Source organism: Heliangelus exortis, chromosome 2 (genome assembly GCF_036169615.1).
Source record: "Heliangelus exortis chromosome 2, bHelExo1.hap1, whole genome shotgun sequence".
Classification (NCBI taxonomy): domain Eukaryota; kingdom Metazoa; phylum Chordata; class Aves; order Apodiformes; family Trochilidae; genus Heliangelus; species Heliangelus exortis.
In genome coordinates, this window is record NC_092423.1 from 62,750,871 (window position 1) to 62,775,647 (window position 24,777).

A 24,777-nucleotide genomic window follows, 5' to 3' on the forward strand; every position below is an offset into this window, starting at 1 on the left:
TGCTGTCTGGAGGTCTGTCACTTGAATTTGCCAGTCTGCAAGGGATCTTTTTTTCAAGCTAAGCTGAAGAATGCATCAGGCTGATCCTGGCTGCACATATGCTTTGTGTTAATGCTCATGAGAATTGCCTCTGAAACAAATTCAGAAGAAATGACGTAGGATGACAAAAATAAAAAATAAAATCCTGTTTGCACTTGTAGCCTTTCTTATTTGTGTCTTTGAAAGTGTTTTTGGAGCTGAAAAACCCCTGGTGCTTCGGTCAAATTGCAGTTTCGTCGTTACTCAAGTGATGGTGAGTGGAGGGAATAGGATAGGATACAGGGTAGAGTTGGATAGGACAGGACAAGACAATTGTGCTTTGTTATGCATATAGTTTTCCACCCATAACATTCTGTGTTATGTACCTCCTTCTCCACTTCCCATCCTCAGGGAGCTGTAGAGAGGAGTGATGTTGCCCCTCAGCCGCCTTCTCTGCAAACAAGACAAAGCCAGTGTCCTCAGGCACTCCTCATGGGACATTCCTTCCAGCCCCTTCACCCGTTTTGGTGCCCTCCTCTGAACACATTCAAGTACCTTCACATCCTTGAACAAAAAGACTGGTTATGCTAAGGGCAACTGGGCTCCTGAGCTGGTCGACAGGGATTGGGAGTGTAATACTCCTCCTATAATCCAGGAGGAAGTAGTGACCTGCTGTGCCACTTAGATCCTAATAAATCTATGGGGCCAGATGGGATTCATCCTAGGATGCTGAGGGAGCTGGCAGAAGAACCAGCCAAGCTGCTCTCCATCATTATTCCACCAGTCGGGGCGAACCGGAGAGGTCCCAGATGACTGGAGGTTGAGCAGTGAGATGCCCATCCACAAGAAGGTCTAGAAAGAGGAACTGGGGAGCTATAGACTTGTCAGCCTGACCTCAGTGCCTGGCAAGGTTATGGAGCAGATCATCCTTAGTGCCATCAAGCAGCATGTACAAGACAACCAGGGTTTAGGAAAGAAAGGTCCTGCCTGACCAATCTGGTCTCCTTCTATGACCAAGTGACACACCTAGTGGATAAGGGGAAGCCTGTACATGTGGGCTACCTGGACTTCAGAAAAGCTTTTGACCCAGTCTCCTACAGCATCCTCCTGGAGAAGCTGGGAGCCCATGGCTTGGACAGGTGCACCCTTCATTGGGTTAAAAACTGGCTGGATGACTGGGCTCAGAGAGTGATGATGTGGTGCTGCATCAAGTTGGCATCCGTTTACCAGGGGAGTCCCCAACGGATCAGTACTGGGCCCAGTCCTATTCAGCATCTTTATTGCTGACGTGGATGAGGGGATCGAGCCTGCCCTTAGTAAATTTTCAGATGACACCAAAGTGGGGGGGAGTGTTGATCTGCCAGAGGACAGGAAGATGCTGCAGAGGGACCTGGACAGGCTGGGTTGATGCGCTGAGGCCAACAGAGTGAGGTTCAACAGGACCGAGTGCAGGGACCCAGACTTTGGCCCAGTCAGTGCTGCAGGCAAGGGGAATAGAGGCTGGAGAACATGAGCCAGCAGTGTACCCAGGTGGCCTGGAAGGCCAATGGCATCCTGGCTTGTATCAGGAATAATGTGGTCAGCAGGACTAGGGATGGAATTTTCCCCTTGTTCTCAACACTGATGAGGCCTCACCTCAAGTACTGAGTCCAGTTCTGGGCCCCTCACTTCAAGAAGGACCTTGAGGTGCTGGAGTGGGTCCAGAGGAGAGAGCCGAGGCTGTGAGGGGACTGAGGGGAAAGTCTTACAAGGAGAGGCTGAGGGAGCTGGGGTTGTTTGGCCTGGAGGAGAGGAGACTCAGGGGGGACCTCCTCACTCTCCACAGCTGCCTGAAGGGAGGCTGCAGTCAGGGGGGGGTCAGGCTCTTCTCCGAGGCAGGAGAGGGCATGGCCTGAAGCTGCACCAGGGGAGGTTTAGGTTGGGTGTCAGGAAGCACTTCCTCATGGAGAGGGTGATCATGGATTGGAATGGACTGCCCATGGAAGTGGTGGAGTCAGCATCCCTGGAGGTGTCTAAGGAAGAGCTGGCACTTAGTGCCATGGTATGGCCACTGTGGTGGTGTTAGGTCATAGGCTGGACTTGATGATCTCAGAGGTCTTTTTTAGCCTCATTTATTCTGTGATTCTTAAATCAGGGTGTGCGGTTTACATTCCCATTCTGCGTTCCCCCACAATATAGGAATGCAATTAGTATAGCTACAGCACGTTGGTTTAGCATTCATTATTCATTTGCTTTGTGTGGCCCTTTGCAGAGAGGAAAGCATGGTCTTAAAACGTACTGGCTAGCTGTTTTTTGAAGCGTAACTCAAAGCATAGTTTTTAGCCCATTAATCCCATGTAATTTAAACTCCTTGCTCCCTGAAGGCTGTCTTTTTCCTAAAATCCCTCTGGACAGGGGACACTCCTGGCAAGTGAATTAATGTCTGGCCTCACTCTGCCTGCTGATCCATCAGTCCACATTTGGACACGTGCAAGGGCATGTCTCATCACACTGAATTGGCATCAGAATGTTGAGATTCTGTGACTGAATAGACATAGTCTGGCAGTGTTCTGCATTCATTGTACTGTTTTTTCAAACTAATTCCCACATGTGTGCTAGAAGATTGTTTTTCATAGTTTTATTCATTTAAAAAAACCCACATTCCTTTGTGTCTAAATAACATCATCAGTAATTTCATCACACCAACATTCTCAGGTGGTTTCTGGTGGGTGTAATTCAGGTGGATTAGAGCCATGTAAGATAAACTGAATATCCTGATGGGATCTTAAGGATCAGCATTTACTGGACCAATCATGAAATTTCATTGACTTGAGAATGTATCTATATAAATTATTTAATCTCTGTTTCATGCACAACAAAAAATATGGTGAATCGTATTCTTCTTGACTCTTACGGAGTTCAACTCATAAAAAGCTTTGAGTAGAACTCTACATTATCATCATTGGCCTTCACTGCAGTAGGTTTGAAATCTCCCATATATGTGATATTGTTCCTTCTGTCTAGGCAGGCAACGTGGTGACAGGAGAGATGGTAGAAGAACTTATTCTTTCTGGAGCAGATATTATTAAAGTGGGTATTGGACCAGGTAAGTCAAATCCAGTCAAATAAAGGGACTTTGTTTAATACTGATGGAGGAGTTGTCCAGATGGAACCAGTGCATAGTACTGTTTGATTGCTCATTAAGATGCCCATTTAGATGCCTAGACCCCCTCAGATCAAGAAAGTAACAGTGCCCTTGCACACAGTGTATTTAAGAAATACGTGCACAGCATCCTAGTGTTTCATACTGCCAAGTATTACATACTCCCATCTTATGGCAGTGAACATGCCCATTATTGAAAGCACTGAGTTACCTGAGTGCCTTACATTATCACTGATAATATGTGTTGTGCTTAGGAACTTTTTCTAGCCTGTTTAAAAGAGGCTGAGTTATCCCAGCTAAAGCTCAAGGGATACTGCTTTCATGTATCCACTTTGATCAAGGAGAGAGATTTCTGAATAGCTTCATGATTTGTGTTCTGTTAAGCTGAGGTTGTCCATCTTGTCAGTGTCTTCAAAGATGAAGAGTCATTAATTAAATGTGAAGTATGGATAAGATTGCCTCTACCTGCTAGTGTTGCTTGGGAGTTAAAACTTACATTAATGCACTTTTATGTTACCTATCACCTTAATATTCCCATGGATAAATGGGAGGATCCTAAACCTCTTCAGTGTTTTTCCTATCTTCTTTAATATTGTTGTCTGGCATATACTGCCATTTTTTTTTTTTTTTCATGTGCTCCTTCCTCTTGTGGTTTTCTTTTTGGACTCCAGCTAGAGTCCACCATATGTGGGCTAGATACTAAAAGGGCTAACACAAGTGCTGCTGACAATACAGCTGTGATCAGCCAGTGCAGTGCAGGCAGAATGTTCACTCCACAATGCCAAATTGTTACGGCCCACAAATGGGTAACTTGAGCAGAGCAAATGGTGTAATAAAGGTTACAGTTGTGCTCAGGAAGACAGCAAGCAACAATAAATACTGCAAAATATGTGAACTATAAACAAAAGAGATATCATAGTAACATTGTCACATGCAGGTTTAGATACAGAAGAGGAAATATTATTGTTTGATGTCTCAGAGTAGAGATAGTTTGGAATAAATGGTGTATAGCCCTCTCTGGATATCTTCCTGAATAAGCTGACTACCCAAAACCACATGTAACAAATGTTCCTCTCAGAAGATCAGATTTTGAGGCAAGATAATAGTGCATCCTGCAGAAAAGTGGCAGTGATATATTAAAAAGCATTACATATACAGTACATACCATGTGGAGATTATTTTAAAACTGATTTTCTTCTACTTTGGAGAACTCCTCAGTATTTTCACTTTGTCAGGTTTTGAAAGGTCTTTGGAAACTTTTATTTTAATGGTAGCTTGAGTATACCTGGTTATGAGATCAGTGAAGGGATACAGATTTCACTGCATTGGTTTGAAAAGCTGTTTTGAAAGCTTTGTTATCATGCAGACATGTATGATCTTTATCTTAAATATATGACCTGGACTGGCAAAAAAGCAGTCCTCAATTTGAATTCTTGATTTGAGAAAAATAGAGACAGTGTTCCAGAAGATACATAGCCATGTTACCATGTTGAACTATAATTGAAGTGGGGTTTTATGTATATGTAACTTTCTGATGATTGCTTATCTCACTTTTTAAATGCTGTGTGCTGATTTTCTGATATTCACAACCATCACGATCAATCAAATATTTCTGCTTTAAGTATTACACAAAAGATGGGTTTCTCTCCCTTGTGCAAAATAGCCACCAAAACAAAACAAAAAAACCCCAAAACCCCAAACCAAAACAAAACCAAGAAAACCCCATAAAACAAACAAACAAACAAAATAGAAAAGAGAGAGAGGTATTTATTGGAAGAAATATTCAGTTATTAAGTGCTGCTCCTGAGTCTCACGGGCTGTGACTCTGGTCCTTTTGACTCTCTTCCCTTCCAGCACCTCAGGGTGATTTGATTTCTCATGATGCTGTAACTCCCTCAGCAGGAAACATTACTGATGAAACTCAAGCTGGAAATTGTGGCCCTAGAGAAGAAAGTGGGGATATCAATCACCTCAGTTAAAACTCCCATGAAGTGGTGTGATAGCGTTTCAAAACTCAAGTTCCTGTGTGTTTCTTTTACCCATGAGAAGCCAATGTTGACCATAGAGACTTCTTGAAGGAAAAACTAATGCAGGAACACTTTTTTTTTCCCACAAGAAAAAAAAAAAACAAGCTGTATCTTTTCTGTCAGCCTAATGGACTATGTTCTTTGCTCTCATTCTCTTGTCTAGGTTCTGTGTGTACCACTCGGATTAAGACAGGGGTGGGCTATCCACAGCTAAGTGCTGTTATTGAGTGTGCAGACTCAGCACATGGCTTGAAAGGACATATCATCTCTGTAAGTAAATTCCACCTACTCTCAGGTTCCCACTGTGCCAATTGTTGTGGAATAGGGGAATCAAACCATCAAGCACCCTGCATGTTAAAGGCTATCCTGCTGTCTTCTCCAGTTGACCCCTGTACTAGCTCCTAGAGTAGTCAGTGGAGATTTAAAGGTAAAGAAACCTCTAATGTTTAAAAAGACTTGGGCATCTCACTCCTGTTTGTGCCTTTGGAAAGCTGTTTCTCACTCCCTGAATGGAGTAATCAGAAGCAGAATAGGAAGTTTGACAGTGCTTTCACATTGAAGCAAACAGTAATTCCTATGAAATATTACTGAAAAAAAAGTGAAATATAAACATGGCTTTCCCTTGGGAGTGAGGCTGAGGGACAGGCAGGTAGGAGAGTAGAATACAAGGTAAAACAATATAAGCCCATCTGTGCCCTAGTAGCAGGACTGATTCAGATAGCATCCTCACAAGAGCTGTCAGTGCAAGGGCAGGCATGTTTGAGAGGTGGCTCTATTAGGCACAGCTGGCATGCGAGCCACTTATGTACTCACAAAGCTCTGGGGAAATAATGAGCCCGTGGAGGAAAACGTGTGTATCTGTACTGCCTGCTAACAGCAATTTCCACTCTACCAGAAAGACCAGCTTCACCTCACAGAGAAAAAGTAAATCTGTAAGCATGGCCTCAGACTGAGCCTGAGCCACCCAAAGGTCCTGCTGCCTGCAGCACCCAAAGGTCTGTGTGCTTAGGCATGCCCAGCCAGTGTGCCCCTAAGTGTGTCAGGCTGCCTGTGGGGTGATCTGGAAGGCACTGGGGTTAACCAGCATGCTGTGCTCACAGGTACCCTCCCAGCCAGCAGTCTCTCTCTGTGGCCCTAAAAGAGACCATACATTGAATTTTAGTTCTTCTGCCAGGTGAAATCACTGGAAGGACCTGAGTTGTTTGACCCAGCTGTGACTGGTATCTGTGTGTTGTTGAGGAAGGAGGGGACAGGAGGACAAACTGACTGTGAATGGGAAAAGGGCTTGACTGTATTTCTTGGAGCTGTGGGTATATTGGAGCAGAGAAAGTATTCATTACAGTTAGATTTCTCTCACCCTTTGTTTTTGATGCTTATTCATTCCCGCCTCTCTGCAGTTCCCCTGTATGAATTCTTACAGAAAAAAAGAAAAACAGTGTGCAATTTTATGACTTGGGCAGTATTACAAATGTTTATGCCTACTGCAGGCAGCAGAACATGTGTGCAGTAGAGCGTGAAGGACTGACTCATTACTATGAAGACTGGATAGCTATAGGTGCCATCCAAGCAGTGGTGCTGAGAGACCCATCCTAGTTCTGCAATAATCATTTTCTGCTAGGAACCCACAGAAGAACACTACTATTCTGATTTTACAGGAAAATAGGGAGTGTATTTGAACAGCTGAAAAATTAGACAGTTTTGTGCTACTCCTCTTCTTCTTCGTTTCTTTGCAGGTGGATGAGTTTCTGACCTGCTTAGGTCATGTTGGCTTTAGTGAGCCCAATCCTCTAGCCACTACAGGGGGAGTGAGTATAGAAGGGCAATTTAATCCCTGTCTGCTCCAACATCAGGGCCTTTGGTTGTAACCAGGGTCTGTAACACCACTGCAGCTCAATTCTGTCACCTAGGCTAAGGAGACTAAAGGAAGGGTGAGGAAATTATGCCCGAATTCTGCAGCATTCAGATAGGTATTGGTGTTTTTATTAGGGAAAGAAAAGTCTGGACTGCATGGTCATTGCCAGAGCTCTGGCAAGAGTATCATAAGAGAGAAGTGTCCTCCTGAGGGAAAAACACCATATGGGAGCAAGCCTAAGTACATAATTTGCAACAAGCATACATGACATCCTTCAAAATGTGTCACTGCTGTCATTATGTAGATTCAGGAGGGGGCACACCCTGAGTCAAAGGAGACCTCTATCTCAGCTATCTGTCAGTTTGGCAGGAGAAAATATGTCCAGCAGGTTTTTTTGTTATATTGATATGGAAATGGCAGGGAGGATGTGAGAAGGTTCGAATCCTAGCAGCTGTCTTCATGTAGACTGTACCTGATGGTGTGATGTGAGTTAGTCCCTCGGGGTTCTTTCTTGTATCCACTTCTGTATTTTCCAGTGCCTTCATTTAATTGCTCCTCTTTCTTATTACATTGGTAAACTAGGTTATGAAGGGAAAGAAGTCTCACCCACAGAATGAGACAGTGACAGTGCTGAGCACAGTACAGGCACTGCAAGGATCACAGCACACTTGATTCCCATTCTCCGGTAGCTCTGCTGGGATGGTAGCACAAACTGCTATTTTAAACAAGTTTTTATTACTGAAGTAATAATTTCTGATTTTTGGAGCTGATACATTGACAAAGAAGGTGACATTTTTTAGGTAAACTTGATAGGCCAAGCAAACGCCTGGTGTCTCTCTAGAGTCACACAAAGAAGGGGGAGGTGAAATTGCAGTAGTTACTTTCCTCATGCTAAATTATCTTCAAGACTAAAAGCTTACCTCAGAAATTAATCTTTCATGACTCACTGAAAGAAGAGAGGAAACCCTGTCTAAGACACAGTCACTGTTTCTGTCCCGTGCTATTTGTCTGGGAGCCAATGGTCTCATTTTTCATTCCTGCTAATCCATTGGCCTTGAGAAGGTGCAGCAGTGAGTTACAGTGGAGGAGACATTTAGCAGAAGAGCTCTGTAAGAAATGTCCTACTTGAGATAAAGTTTCTATTTCTTGTAGGTCGTAGAGCTACTGTGCTGGGTAGAGAGGCAAGTCACGTATTCTAGTAAGACAGCAATGTGAGGAATGGAAGGCAGCCTTGCATGTGTCCTCTCTCACTTGGCCATCATGGGATAGAGATCCCTGTTTCACCTTCACCCTGACTGTGTGATGGGGCACCAACATTCTGTGAAAAGGATGACTAAGAGTTTCTTCACCCAGCTACTTCTGTACCATCTCTTCTTCTATGCAGAACATTCTCCACACAGAAATATGCCCAGCATATGTAGTTCAGAATAAAGCACCATATGTATTATTTCTACTGATGTATATGTCACATACTTTATTTATCTTCTGCATAATAAGTACCTATCTGTTTTCTAATACTGTAGGAAGGGCTGGTTATACAGTTTGTTATAAAGTAGCTTGAAACATAAATCATAGTTATAAGCTTACAATTTGCATATAATATTAAATATTCTGGTTAATACTGGTTTAATTTTTTTTTAAAATTAAAGTTAAAACTGGCTTTCCATACTGCTTTTCCTCAGGCTAAATTTTGTTGTTGTTAAATGTTAGATCTGTCCTGAGAACTATCTGGGGAAAATAACAATATTTTAGCCATGTTAAAATAATTGTGGTGGCTGGAAAACAGTTTTCCTCTCGCCTTCAGCTTCAGTAAGCACCCACTGACCTCAGAATCATGCCCTCTTCAGGCCCCATGGCTACCCTTTCCAGTAGACTTGCTTCAGAGTGATAATACCAGTCCTCCTCAATTCACAGGGCAATTGGTGAACATATGTTTCCCTAGGATCCCAAGGCAGAGGCTGAGCATGCAACAAGCTTCCTGACTGTAGCCCAGCAATTTTAGAAGTAATTTTCAGTCCAGACCCAGGCCCCTCTTGGGACTAGCTGAGCTGCAAGTGAAAGCTTCACAGACTGAATGCAACAGAAGCACAGTCTTATTTTCTAAATAGAGTGCTTGATTTTTCACATGGAATGAAGTGGTTTAATGCATATAGCTTTATTATATATCATCTTCTGGCATTACTGCTTAGTATGTCCCCTTTTTGTTTCTCTGTCTGTGAATCACTACATTTACCTGCTTATGTGAATAAGTGGAGACATCTACAGATCAAGGAAGATCTGTGAATCATCGTCATTGGTTCCTTTTATCTTAATGGTACCTTATGAGCTTTTGGAAAAGTGTCTTAATCTGCTCAGCATTTTGTAATTTGGTGAGTGGCATTTTCTGAAAACTATGATGAATGGTTACACAGTAAGGCCTCCATCTTCATGATACTTCTGAAAGCATAAATCCTCCATTACTGTTACTACTGGGTTAATTATGAAAGTCAGACACTGAGCCACCCAACAAGAAGAGTCTGAAACCCACCCATGAAAGAGCATTCATAGCCAACCTATCTCAGTTAGAGAGTAAGAGTCAGGCAAGTTCCTGACACTACTGTTTGAAGATTATTAGACCTCTCTTTCTACTTCAGCTCTTCCTCCCCTGACACATGCACACACACTCACACCCTCCTCCAGGCTCTGACAGACTTGTCAGAGGGGAAGAGTTGCACAGGCAGAGCCCTTAACAGGAGAGAGAGATTCAGCTGTCAGCCCGGAACTCCTTTCTGGAGCTGACAGCAAGAGTGTCTAGCTCAACTAAAGTCATAATGTGCTAGAGGTTATCAGCAAATGGAATAAAAGCCTTTAAACTTATACCAGGCACTGTTTGCAGAGGGATGCCCTTTGAAAAGCCACTCACTTTTAGGTCTACCTGCTCAGTTTGTGTCTGACTCCTTTTCTGCTCACAGAGGTTCTAACACACAGCCCCACTGCCAGCTACCCACGAAAGCCAGCTCTGAAATGGCTGATGGTGGGGGTGTGCTCTGGCTGGTGTGCTCTGGCTGTGCTCTGCCACAGGTCATGTCATACACGTCTGCCAACAGAGATGTGAAACAAAAAAAAGTAACTGTAGAAGTCTGGAGAGTAGCTACTCAAAAAGCAGAAAGCTGTCAGCAGTCTGCAACAGCCCTTAAACATCAAAGGAATGGGGAACCCTCTCAGCACAATGGCTGCTTAGGGTAGAAGGATCTTTCTTCTGGTGCTCAGACCTTTACAAAACCTCAAGAACCATACACCGTGATGAGCTCTTCTATATGCCATTCCTTTTTTACAGCCCTCTCACGCATACCTGATTTCCCTCCCTGCAACTGAAACCCCCTCATCATGAAGACGGAACCTCATCAGTCACTTCTTTCCACTGAGACTGAAACGCATAGGTCTAAAATCTAAGGATCTCATTGGGGTGGTGTTTCTTTACCAAACCCACAGCAAACAGTGGGAGTATGAGAGATTCATTTTCATTTACCAAAGATTACCCGATCTGTTCAGAGATTATCAAATCAAAATCCAACATAGCTGATGGCATATTTCCTCACCCTCCCCCCCGTGACCTTTTAATGTATTGTAAACTGCTGAGAAAGAGATTTTATATGTCTTCAGTGGTTTAAGGTAAGGACTTGTGGTAGCTCTGCATCACATAGCCTTTCATTAAATGGCAGGGAATGATTCAGATCATCATCAGAGGTTTGGGGGTTTTTTTTTCAGTTTCGGGGCTTTAGGAAATAGCAGTCAGGAGCTGGCGTTGCTGCTGTTACAAGTGGTATTATTTGCAGGCTGCACCATGGAGTAAGTGAGCCTAAGGAAGGAAAGCAACAGATACTATGGATTTCCTAAAAACTCAGCCAGGATGATGTGTACCAGTGGCACCAATGGGGCCGTTCTGCTGCAGGTGGCAGAGCACCAGTGCTCACTGGGGGTCCCCGAGTGAGCCCACTGGCACTCACTGTCCTCTTTTCTTTGTGCAGGATGGCGGATGCAGCTGCCCAGGAGATGTCGCCAAAGCGTTTGGTAAGGACAGGGCTCGGTGCCTCCCCTTACACTCCTTCTTCCTCCAGCAGTGTAAGCAGTGGTGCAGGAGTCAATTTGACCCAGAATGTGTAATCAGTGATAGGTTACATTCGTCCTTGTGGTTGACTCCAGTGAAATTACCACAGCAGACGTGAATTTGCTCTTTGGACCAGACAGTCCGAATTCTGCAGTGCAAAATGTACAGTGGTCGAAGTCCTATTTAGAAACTGTCTGCAAGGTATGCATGGGATACAGCCACTGGTACAGGAATATGAAGAAAACTGATAAGGGTTTCTTCTGAGGAGGGTTCAAGGATATCTGTAACATTGCCATATCTGGCTGACCTGGGCCTTGAATGGACGATGAGCTGGTGGAATGTGTGTTGGACAGAAGAACAAAACAAAAAGGCAGGCCAGGTCCCTAGAGATGATCGTGGGATCAGCTGTCCACTTGAAGAGATGAGATTTTATTTATACTGTGTCCCCTAGAGCTGAGCAGATGTCTAAAACATCTAAGTTAATTATTAACAGATTTTGCTCTCATGCCAATAGTTTCAGTGAATTGCTTCAGCTCTTGTTGATAGAATAGAAAATGTAATCTGTGAGTATTTTCTGTTGGGCATGAAACTTGCATTGGTGTGGGGGGTCAAGGTCAGGATTGTGACTTAGTCATAACCTTGTTGCAGCAGAATATGTGAACCAGGTGCTGAACACATCTTGGGCTGACAGGACATTTAAAGACACCCCCTAAAATGCCAGACCCTTTGGAGATGCCTCAGTGGGGTAATACTCAGAATCCAGTCAGACAGCACAGTCTTTCACTGCAGTTTCAGGGTGGTGTGCTACAAGAAATAGCACATTATGATACAGCATGTCTGCTTGTCAGGAAGTTTTGCAAGGACAGACAGCAGGGGCAAGCCTAAACTCAGATTACATACCTGCCAAGAAAAACTCTGGGCCTCCTGGAAAGGTTGAAACCAAAATCTGCTTTCTAAATTTGCAGACAGGTCCTGGTTTTAGACAGGTCAGATGACAAGGAAGATTTAATTGGAGAATTTCAAGCACAGCTCTGGAGTGATTGCTACCAGCAAGGAATCTGCTCAGTCACAAGATTTCACATCACCTTTGTGTTACCCAGTAGGTGATGTAACCTAGGGGATAGATACTTCCAGTTGGGTGATTCTTACATAGCTGAACAGCAGCATCCACCCTCTCTCACAGTAAGATTATATTAAGAAAACACCTCAGCCCAGCCCACTCTGACATCATGCCACCTGCACTGAGACCTTTGTTCTGCCTGACTTTGTCTGGCTCTGCAGCTTAACCTGTTCTTGCTGGCACTGTAGTAGCTGGGAGCTTGGGAACTGAGATTGCAACCTCACTGCATTCCCAGCTGCCTGAACAGAAACCTGGCCCCTGGAAAAGGTCTTACTTCAACAAGAACATTTCCAGAAGTTAGAACAACAGGAAGCAACTTCAAAGTGTTTATAATGTTTTTCCTTTGTGATGTTTATAGCAAGTCTGAAGAGTCCTTGTAGCCTCTTTGGGCTAACTGAACAGAAACTTTCTTGAAACCTGTGAAAGGGGTGATTCTGGCCTTGATGGTTGTCTGAAGATGCTGGGACTCACAGTAGTGTGTTTGAAGGCTACCATGGGTTGTCCCTGGGACAGAGGAGCATGAGAAAGCTGAGGTTATACAGGCAGTAACTCTGACAGTAGGCCAGGCAGATCAGTCAGAGCTGTGTGTCACAAGCACAGGGCTGGAACTGAGAGAGATTACCCTGAGGCAATAAACTTACTGTGCCTTGTTATGTGTAATTGAGGTAAGACATTGTGGACATCTGACTGGCTGTAGCCAGGTGTGCATTTGTCAAAGGTGGGTGGAAAGATAAGCTACTAGGTAATGTTACTGCTATCAGTGTTTACTGACTGCTGCTGAGGCGATTGGCTACGTCAGGCACATAGTAGAAGGCCCCCATGGCCAGACATTTAAAAGCCAAAGCCTTGATACTGAGTTGTCTGGCTCAGACCTCTGCTTGCTGAGAGCCTCGTGGTGGGGAGGAGTTAGATAAATATATTGGATAGCAGAGACAGAGTGCTAAAACACACAGGGGTACTTTTCCACCAGGGGATGGAGGCCTGGACAAAGCATGGACAGGAGACCCAAAGAGGACTTTAGGTTTAAGTGATCATACTGTCTCATTTTGGTGGATCATTATAAAGTAGTGAGAAAGCAACCATCCAGTCATAAGAAGTGTGGAAGAGTCTCCCAGATGCAAAGTCTAGCGTTGACCAATGGCTGGAGATGTGACTGGAGGAGGCAAGGGACATGGTTTAATGATGGACTTGGTTGGCAGTGTGCTAGGTTAATGGTTGGACTTGATGATCTTAAAAGTTTTTTCCAACCAGAATGATTCCATGGTTCTCTGAAGTTCATGGAAACAGGAGGAATATAGTGGATTGAGTACAAGAGAAGAATTGTGAAGAACCATGAAGAAGATGCTGAGAAACTTTACAAGTGGAAGGTGACACTATTGACTGGTGTCAAGAATCAGAAGACTGGGCATTTTGACAGAGGGGAAACAGTATTAAAATACTAGATATTGTTATAAATATAACAAAAAGGCAATATATAAATATAAAAAAATTTATATATATTTTACATATAAGTATAAAAAAGGCAAGGAACAGAGAAGCACTGAAGGTGGGGGACCAAAATGCCAGGAGGGATAGATATTCTGGGAGAGACTTGGAATTCTGGAAATGCTGGATGAAAACCTGGTCTAGATGTGGTAAACTGAAGATGTTACAGCCATCTGGGTATGGGAGATGATAATGGAAAAGACATGGGTTAGTCAGGAAAAAAAAAGAGATGTGTTTTTGTACAGGAATGAGAGAAAGCAGGAAAAAACCTTGTGTTGGGCTCAGGTTGTTCATATAACTGCACCCTTGGAAAGGCTGATAACATGAACACATTTCTCAGAAAGCCCCAGGGAGGCACTACTGTCTCCTTTTTTTAAGTTGAGAAGTCAAAGCACAGAAATACTAAGTTCAATTGCCTGAGGTCACATATATTTTTGTGACACAGCCAGGAACAGAATGTGCCTTTTGAATCCTATGCCAGCATCTTTAACACAGTACTGCTGTTCCTTACAGCAGTTGTGAGAAGAGATACAGGAGCAGGGAAGGAAAAAGAAGAAAAAAATCATGTGGAAAAGTCAACTGGGGACATAACACTGTTTCCAAAACATACGTGACAGATCATACTGGCTTTTTTTAATGTTTTCACTAGCTGTGTGTATACCTACTGTTGCAAAGTCTTGCTAGCTCAGCTGGAGCACAGGTGAATGTTGATTCCAGGGTCAGCTGTGGTCCAGGCAGAATTACACTGCATCTGTCTGGAGGGCTGCCCTGGCTACAGATCCAGGCTGACTCCAGCTGAATTTGTGCAAAGCCAATCTGGTTATCTGTAACTTGTATTATCAGGCATACAAAAGACATCTGAGGGACTCCATCCAGATCCAGCATAACTGTGTGAGTGCTGCAAGACTGGGCTGGCGTCAGCACACATACTCTGTAACAGGTTGAAAGAGAAAGCACCATGAAATGTGGATGAGCAAAAATCATCCCAGGTACAACGTAGGCCTCAAGGGAGAAGTCAGAGCATTGAAGTGGCATTGTGTAGAAACAGGACTCATCTGGCAAACTCTGGGAGAGCTACTGGGATGCTTACAATCAGGGTACCCCATCACATCCTGTATTATCTAGGGGGTTGTTGCCTTGTGTTCCCAGTTACCCCTCAACCTAAAATGATGGCACACTGCTATCTGTGCTTGAAAATGAAAGACTGCAGCTGGGTGTTAAAACCTCACCAGTGCTTCTGTCATACAAAAAGCCATGCATAAATCAAGAAAGACTTTGCTGAAAACCAGACTCCTAGTTGGAATTAACTGGCAGGAAAATAGTGGCACAGACTTGAGACTTTCAGAAATCTTTGCAACACTGAAGCAGAGTGGAAAGTTTTGGACAGTACTGGAAAAGTGTGTTTAATATGGGCTGGTCATTCCTGGAGCTGCAGGGCAGTAAACATGTATCATTCCAGTGTTAAGACGTGCCACTTCTGCTGTAAAATAGCTCCTTTCTTCTGGAAGAATTTGATGAATTATGTTGTAGTTTGCAAAAGTTACTCAAGCTGGATGAGTTTTAATCCTGTAATTCAAACACATTTGCTTTCCTCCCAAAATACGCAGTCAATAGAAACATAAGAAATAGAAACACAAATGCACAGGAACCAGAATTCTGTGATTCTGAAGTGTAAAGTTATTGTGACTGTTTTGCATAAGTAATTTGGAGGCTGTGAGACCCACAGCCAGAGACAGGACTAGAATTTGGGATCAGGGGTTAGTATTGACAAGGCCAAGAGTCCAGGGTATCCTTTGGCAGGCCTATGACTTGTTTTAACACCCTCTTTGAAACCTGACCCCAAATCCATCTCTCCTTCCACACATTGCACTCATTAAGAAGACATCAACTAGATTTCCCAGGGTACTTATTTTTTGCAAAGGTGTAGCAAAGATGTGCCAGGTAACAGCAGGAGCCCCCCACCAATAACTGAGAATGTCTTAAAGGATGAGCATTCCCTTTGTTTTTGGCAGATTAATAATAGTATCAGATGTGAGTCAAACTGAGCCTTTAAAACTCAGCCATCTGAAGCAAGAGAGTGCAGGAAAAATCTGCCAGGTAGCTGGCATGACAGGACACCTGAATGGGTGCCTGGCTATAAATAATGCTTGTGATGTGCTCAGCAGTTTTGTACAAGCCTCGTTTTTAATATCCCTGAACCATGAACATACTGTTCCCTTCAAACAACAACCAGGGAAAAGGAGGTGAGGTCAGCAGAGCAGCTGCGTGCTCCACTCCCTGGCTTTGCTGCTGGGTCTGCCCTTTGGCAGAGGGGTGAAAGGAAGAAACTGGCTTTTATAAACCAGTGCACACTCCACAGCTGTCATGTATCTTAGATCAAAATATTTTGAAATTCAGGTTTGTCTACAGAGCTTTTAAAAGTGGCAGAAGCTGAGCAGATTTGATCATGATTTTACTTACTTTAAAGGTTCAGTGTTAATGTTTGGACAGTGAGACAGATCCGAGCAAATCCTAATGTCAGACTTACCTAGCCTGGGATCTCCCCAGACTTTGGACATGTTCATAGTGGGTCTGAGTTAGTTCAGGCTCATCTGCTTTCTGTGAAGTGAGTTTTGTAGTCCAGTTCTTTTGCCAATTCTGGGAAGAATCTGGGCAGAGGGGAGGCCTGCTTTAACACATAAACATTGAATTTCTGATCAGGAAAGTGCTTTGTTTCAGGGATGGATCACCACAGGCTCATAAAAGAGTAAAAACCAAACTTTTCTGAGCAAGACTAGATATGCCAAAATATTACAAGAGGAGCTGCTGGTGGAATTGTTCCAGCCCAGCTGGAAATATTGGAAGTCACAGTAGAAAATCAAGAGTGATTCCAAAAACCTTCTTCCTGATCTTACTCCCAGTGGAACTGATTTTATGATTTGCAAAGCCAGGGGAGATAGACAGACTGAACAGGAATGATTGAGTATTCAGTGTTGTTATTCAGTATCTGGAACATATTTAGGAGTTTTAGCTATGGGTTAGACCTCCTTTGTTGTGCATGCTGAGAAGCATAGAACCCAGGGGTAGTGGCCCTTGGCCTGGAGTTTTTAAACAACAGGAATCAAATACAGACCCATCCATAGCTCTTTGACAAGGGATCACTCAGACCTGCACTCAACACATATGGCTGATGGGCTTAAAAAATCCATCACTTAATTAACAAAATCTGCTTGGTTTATACTAGTGGAGGGACGAGTACATTACATTCATGAGTTTGCCTTCATTCAGTGTAGGGTTCTACTCACAGCTCGTAGCCTAGAAAGGCCTGGAAGGAGGACTGGTCTTCTTTTCTGTACTCAGGTACAGGAGCTCCATGGGTCCCAGCCCTGTGTTTTGGGCTTCTGACTTCCGCAGTCACAATAGTATTTAATAAGGAACTGTGCTCAGATACTGTTATGAAGTAAAGGGTTAAAACTTAATTTGCAAATGAAGAGTGTGGGGTGGAGTAGAATAATATGCATCTTTCTCATCACAACCAAAGAGGATTCTTTCCATTTAAAATACCAAGTAATTTCATCACGTGTCAGTTCTTCAGAACAGTATTTCTTCCAAGTTTGCTGCATTTGTTACAGGAGGGGACTCTCCGTACTGAACTATTAAGGGCTGGCTATTGTTTTTGGAGGCCACTATGTTCTTGCTTTGTCTTCACCCTTTTTTCCTTTCTCTGCTTTCTTACATGTCACTTTACTGATCACAGGAGCTGGTGCTGATTTTGTCATGCTTGGAGGAATGTTTGCAGGCCACGACCAGTGTGCTGGAGAGATTATGGAAAAGAATGGCAAGAAGGTGAAACTCTTCTATGGAATGAGCTCTGATACAGCCATGAAGAAACATGCAGGAGGGGTTGCTGAATACAGGTATGAATTCCACACAGGAGTGATTGCAGTGATCCAGCCAGCCTGTAACTTGTGGAACAGAACTGTGCAAAAGGCATCTGTTGGAAACAGGCCCATGCCTCTGTTCCCATTTTGGAAGCTGTTAACTAACATTCAGAGCAGCAGATTTGAGGGAGGGATGACATCAAGGGGGAGACAGGGAGAAGGAGTTGGGTATGGCTGAGAGCAACCATCTTTACCCAACTGCATCCGTCACTGTGTTCTGTCACTGCAGCACCAGATATGTGGTCTGGGAAGTCATTATGGGTCTTACAGGTCTCTTGGAGACACGTGGGAATTAAATGCTGGAACATGGCATGCTAGGCTGCAGTTTCTATCTCTGCTTTTCCAGGTTGGGTGTCCTGTTGGGGTACAGGTTCCCAGCTGGCCCACACGCTCCCTTCCAATTGCAAAAAGGGGGTGCCTGGTGAATCAGTGAAGCTCAGATGAGGTTTCCTCAGTATGGAGCTGACTTATAGCCATAACAGTAATGAGGACCCAGACCCTTCAAAGCCCTCTCAGTGACAGGTGGTCTGCCACTTGCATGGAGTTAAAATGTTCCATAAAAGGTGCATTAGTTCACTTAGCACTTAATGAAGTGGTAAGACACAGCCTACTTCAGAGTGTTTATATCTGTCTCCTTCAGCCTAAACCACAGCGTCATAGAACACTTTGGGATGGAAGACACCTTAAAAGGTCATCTCCAATTTTCTCCCCTTGCAATGAGCAGGGACATCTTGAACTAGATCAGGGTCCTCAGAGTCCCATCCAACTTGACTTTGAATATTTATAGGGGGAGCCTCAACCACCTCTCTGGGGACCCTGTTCCAGTGGTTTACCACCCTCTTTGTAAAAAATTTCTATGCTCCTTTAGTTTCCCCTTGTCCTATCACAACAGGCCCTGCTAAAAAGTTTGACCCTGTCTTTCTTATAAGCCCCCTCCTAAGCACTGACAGCCTGCAGTAAGGTCTCCCTGGAGCCTTCTCCTCTCCAGGCTGAACAACCCCAACTCTCTCAGTCTTTCCTCATAGGAATGGTGCTCCAGTCCTCTGATAATTTTTGTGGCCTTCCTCTGGACCTGCTCGAAGAGCCCCATGTCTTTCCTGTACTGAGGATTCCCGAGCTACTCTCAATCCCTTCATCCCCCATCCTGTATGGATACTGGGGAGTGCCCTGATTCAGGTGCAGGGCCTTGCACTTGGCTTTGTGTGAATCTCATGAGGTTCACATGGACTCACTTTTTGAGCTTGTCCAGGGTGGTGGTAGACACGGTGCTGGAGAGACCTGGAGACAAATGAAGTCATCAGCTTTCCTGGTCTGTCAGGTAACCCAGGCTCATTAAAAGAGCAACCTATGTGAAAATGTGGAAACAGAGAGCTTGTGGATTCTGCACTTACCTGACAGGCTGCTCCTAATAGACACAGTCTGGCTCAGTACTACTTTTTGAGGAAGACTTCTCAAGAAAAGAAAATCAGTTGGATGGGAGATGGTAGCAAAGAGTTTTTACAAGAGCCAAAAAGCTTCTGATGAGTTTTGGCAAGTTCCAAGGGCATTTATTTTTTGCAGGAAAAAAAAATCTTAATAAGCAAAAATACACAGTTGAATATTCTAGTTGGAAAACATGTATATTCTGGCAGATTTTTAAAACCAGAAATTTTCTCATCTAATGGATGAGAAGGGGACAGGGATACCTTTACCTTCTGCCTAAGGAGGACATACATGTCTTTCTGGAGTAGAGTGTACCCTGCACTTTACCTGAGCCCATGTCCCTCTTTCTGGGGCTCAGATCAGAAGCTGGAAAGGTGTTCTTTTTTAGTCTGATATGGGGCTACATCTGTACCAATTAAAAGCAGTGCTGTCTGCAGGATATCTGACTATGCTGAGGACACCCAGTGGATTGCTTAGGGGAGCAACCCATGTGACTGTCTTTCATAGATTCATAGAATGGATAGGGTTAGAAGGGACCTTAAAGATCATCCAGTTCCAACCCCCCTGCATGGGCAGGGACACCTCCCACCAGACCAGGTTGCTCAAGGCCCCATCCAACCTGGCCTTGAACACTTCCAGGGAGGGGGCAGCCACAGCTTCCTTGGGCATCCAGTTCCAGCATCTCACCACCCTCGCAGGAAAGAGCTTTATCCTAATGTCTAACCTAAATCTTCTTTCTTCAAGTCTTAAACAATTTCGCCTTATCCTCTCTATACACACCTGTGCAGAAAGTCCTACTCCACCTTTCTTGTAGGCTCCTTTCATTGACATCTCCTGTTAAACTTCTGCTCCACCATCATCCCCAAATCCCTCTCCTCAGGGCTGCCCTCAATCCTTTCTCCTCCCAACCCGTGTTGCTGCATGGGATTGCCTCAACCCAGGTGCAGAACCTTGCACTTGGCCTTGCTGAACTTCATGCAGTTTTCACAAGCCCACTTCTGGAGCCTGTCCAGGTCCCTCTGGATGGTATCCCTTCCCTCCTGCATGTTGACTTCCCCACACAGTTTGTGTCATCAGCAACCTTGCTGAGGGTGGAGGTTGCAGGGTTCCACCTGGTTGTCCTGCAAAGCTGTTTTGGTGCTGCAGGTTCAGTGTGCTTTGGCTTTCAAGGAAGGCTGTTTCTTTGCAGAAGACAGAGTTGACAAGAGGCCATCTGGATCTGAGATAAGCTGAAGTGATGCAGCAGAAAGATGTGCTACGTATCTCTGAGCTTTGATTAACTCTAGGCTCATATACCAGTTCCTGGAAGCATTGCACAGTTGTTTGGGGGCTTTTTTCATCCCCCAGCAAATTTGCTTGTCATCAAAGCCTCTGAACAAATGGCCTGAGTGGACAGCACTAGTAATTATCTCATTATTTAAAACTGACAGCTGCTGGTTACCCAGAGGTGCTGGCAAGCTTTTGTCTGAACTACAGTAATGGTGTGAGAAAGGCCTGATGCTGCTCAGGCCTGTAGTTAATGGAAGCTGATCCCAAGCATGCTATGTGGATCTCAGTGCTGTGTAGTCATCCAGGGCCTGAGTACCACAAAGCTGGTGAAAGTTGCAGGAAAAAGTTTGAGAAAGCTTGCTGTGTCAGTGAGCCAAAGGGACATAAATGGCAGCAGGTGAATTCTGCTTCACCTAGTTAGGTGTATGGGTGATCTGGCAAAAAAAATTATCACCAGCAGGAGAATTCATTGACACTGGCCCCCTTAAAAATGAGATAAAATGCAAGCATTATGTCTTGCAGGAGTGAAGAGCACTGTTTTAGACTCGGTCTAGATAGACATTTTCCCTTTCTTATGGCAATACTGCACAAATTCTGCTTGATCCATAGCTGTATTTTGTTTTGTATCCTGATTTTAGAGTCCCCTGGGGAATGAGTTCTGAAACCTTCTCAGCTACAAGGGAGCAGAAGCACAATCTGAAATGTTTAGTCCCTGCTGAGATACTGCTTTTTTGTGAGTCCCCTGTCTACTGATAGTTATAATAACTCCAAACATTGTATCTATAAGCCTTGGCTGTTAACTGTGAAGGAGCTGATTCTCATCATCTTTACATTGCAGCCGTAACCCAGACCTGGCTGCCTCTACAAGCTTTTGGTCTTGGTCTTGCTTGGCAAGCATAATGAGCATCACTGTGGTTTAAAAATAGCAACTGCTTAGTTACCCAGCACTGAAAATATATGGGCCATTGAAGGGATGATTTGAAATAGGGCAAGGCTTTGCTTTAAATTACTCTTACAGGAAGAGTTAGAGGAAGTTTAGACACTTAGTAATTTAGCTTATGGCAAACTTTAACCAAAAGTGTTCTAAATCAGCATTTTAATTTCAGGATACCCTGAGCAGGTAAAAAGTCAGGGGTATTGTTCATATGCATTTAAAAAGCCCAGCTGTAAGTCTGTATCAGTTACTCCAAAAAGCTGTTTTGTCTTTAAAAGAGCCTGAGCATTCACAATGTTTTATTCAGGCAGTGGGAGTTCAGTGTGGTGAACCAGACTACTTGTCACTTAACTGCATCCTCTCAAAATTACACGTTTTGGCTGGAGAACTTAAGCCTCCAGCAAACAGTTAAATTAAAATGTACAGGTATGGTGAGATTGCTGTAGCAGGGAGTAAAGTCATGAGAGTAATTGTTTTTGTAATGAATATGTCAAGCTGATCCCATTTAATTTTGTTCAAAATCCATGTACCTGGTTTGATTACTTTTATGTCATTGATACAATGGCTTGTTTTTACATTTTCACCTCTTTCCACAAGGAACATGGATAAGAGCTGGGAATTTCTGAAAGGCAATTATTAAGTTTCTTTTATGGGAGGAAAGGAATATGGCAAGCAGGAACAGAGGGAAGCATGCAGCATTGTTCAGTTAGAGCCAATTTACTTTGTTAACCCTTTTGAGATTTCACAGGTTTTGTGTGTGAATGCTGCAATTCACATTGTGGTCACTCAGCAATTCACAGCTGCTACTAAGCTAGGTTTTAGCACTTTGTACTAGCTGTAGGGTGGAATTTTGGCCACAGAGACAGGCTAGCACCAGCAGCTGACTGCTGCTTACTGTCTTTTTCTGTATCCCAAATGACAGCCTGGAAGACCTGCCCCCAATTCCTGCCATTTATTAAATGCTCCACTCATACATAAGGTTGCCTCATGCTGGGGCATCCTGACCCCTTTATTGTGGCTCATGTTTTGCCAGGCTGACAGAGCACCATCACATGGATGCTTCACCCCATCCACCCTGCCAGGATTCCCACACATCATACAGAGCCCTCCACACCAGCAGCAGGCTTGAGCTGGACAGGGGTTAGACTGCAGACTGCACCCTGTGTGAAAAGTCTAAAGCAACCCTTTTCCCTTTTATTCACCATAGAGTGGCTAGCAAGAGACAGAGAGCATCTGCTGAGAGCATCTGAGCACACCTTTCCAGCTGTTGAGAGTCCCAATTGCTTCACCTTTCTTTCCTGAGAAGGGGTTAATTTCAGGTCGTAACACCAGGAGAGGTATCAGAGCTGCAAGTACCTCAGCAGTTTCTGCTGACTGGTGTGTGCAGCTCTGCCAAACGTGCCAGCTTTTTGTGACACTTGTAATCTATGCATGGCCTGTGTGCAGGCATTTGTTGCTGGCAGAACTGTCTCAACGTGGGGATTTTTTTACTTGGTTTCATATATTGCCGACTAACCCAAACTTGTAATCACTGTTGGGTAACTAAAAAAACACATTTAAGCCAACCCCTTTTCCAGACTCCACTTAAGCCAGACACCTCTCTTTGCCCTGCCATGTCTCAGCTCCCCTTACTTTCACCACAGGTCACACTCCATCTGTCCCAACTCCTTCCAGTGAGGAAAGGGGTGGCATGGGATCTTGCAGTCATGTGTGTAATGGCTTCTGTCTGCCACTCCTCCTTCTAACTGTGCCTGCCCCACCATGGATTGTCCACAGGCCACAGTCCCTTTTGCAGCTGTCTCTCCTGTGGCACGGGTTGCCCAGGGACTACAGTCTCTTTAAGGAGAGTGCTCACCATTTTCATGAAGCACCTCCTTTTGAGAGTCCATCTTCAGCTGCGTTGTCTCCTCAGGTATGTTCAGGTGTGTCTCCTCTCCCAGTGGCTGCTGCTGTTTCTTAAATACACTTGAGGAGAGTTTTTGTGTGCTCCCCTGTCTGGCTGAAATTTTGATGGCTTTACCCCATTTTCAGAGTAAGGTGGAGCCATCTCTGTGACTGGCATGCAGCAGATCATGGCCTTCTTCCACACAAGTCACAGCAGCAGCCCTTGCTACCAAAATTTTACCATATATGCAAAAAAAAACCCCACATAAGCAAGAAAGCCCCAACAGTTTGAATATTTACTCATTACAAACTCTGCCCCTCACCTCTGTGGACTCCTGTCAGGGTTAATATCGTTGTCATCTGAATACCTGCTACGAATTTTAGGACTTGTCCCTTCAAAACAGACAACCAAGACCAAAAGAGCAGTTATTCACTGTGCTTTAGCTCTAAAGCATGTGATTAAGATTGTATAAAGAAAAGTTAACACTGCTGTTGAAGGTACCAGTATGTTCATGAGTTTAGCAACTGTAGGGCTTCACTTACATCCAGAATGGTGTGTGTGTGTGTGTGTGTGTGTGTGTGTGTGTGTGAACACTGTTCACACACAGCAGCATGGGCATTTCCCCATCTGGGGAGCCAGATGACACACTAAAGAGCTTCACTTTCTTGGGGCTTGCTCCACAGCCGTAACATTAATTGAGTGCTGACCTTTTTGCTGCACTTGCAGTTGCTTAACTCACAGTTCTAGATTTCTATCCCACTTCCATTCTATCCTCCTCCTTTTCCTTCTGGAACATCTGGTACTCCAAGCATGTAGGGTGGGAGCATGGAGAATTTTCATCCCTTTTTTGACACTTTTTTCCTCAAGGGTGAACATAAAACTGGACACACTGTTCTGTGGAGCTCATCTTACACACCTCTTCCAGCATGCTTCCCCAGTATGGTATCTCTAAGTCACTCTTTGGTCAACAGGGAATCCCACCAGCTTATCAGCTGATGCTAAAAGAGCAATAGCAACTGCTGAGCTGTCAGAGCTTTGGGGCTGTCACCACCAAAACCTACAGGTTTTTGTCTCCAAAGCCAAAAGGGGCATCCGTAAGCTCCAGCTCCCCAACACCACCATAGCCACTGCAGTGGCACCTTCCAGGGCCAGTGGCTGTAAGTATCCCACATTTTTATAACTTCCTCTGAGAAAAGGACTGCCAAGTGCTCACGCTCTCAGGAGCAATATTCCCACCTCTGCAGGTCTGTTGAACCACTGTGACTGGGCTGCCTGTGCCATCAGCTCTCTGCTATCAGAACCCTGCAACTTATGCCCCACATGTTGCTCAAGCATGAATTAGCAGGGCACTCGTGTTTGAACTGAAGGGGCATTCATGCATAAATCATTTGGACACTCATGCGTGAGCTGAATGGTCAGTCATGCATGAATGCAGTAAACCCTGCATTTCTTGCCCAGAACCACATGCAGGGCTCTTCAGCTGGCAGAATCTGGTAGATAAATTTCACACTGCTTTCCCTAAATCCTGGATGTGCTCTGTCTTGCACATTCTCACAGGAAGCTCCCCAGAGGCCAGACTGGACTTCCCAACTTTGACTGGAGGAGGTGGCCATGGC

The 24,777-nt window shown here is 44.3% G+C and overlaps 1 protein-coding gene across 2 annotated transcripts in view; it reads left to right on the forward strand.

Annotated features, from left to right (window-relative positions):
• Positions 1–24,777, forward strand: part of GMPR (guanosine monophosphate reductase) — a 44,566-nt gene that overhangs the window by 17,209 nt on the left and 2,580 nt on the right. For both annotated transcript variants that reach the window (XM_071736408.1, XM_071736409.1), the window contains exons 5-8: positions 3,022–3,103; positions 5,351–5,457; positions 11,047–11,089; positions 17,468–17,627. In XM_071736408.1, coding sequence (XP_071592509.1) covers positions 3,022–3,103; positions 5,351–5,457; positions 11,047–11,089; positions 17,468–17,627 — 392 coding nt within the window. The remainder of the gene's footprint in view (positions 1–3,021; positions 3,104–5,350; positions 5,458–11,046; positions 11,090–17,467; positions 17,628–24,777) is intronic.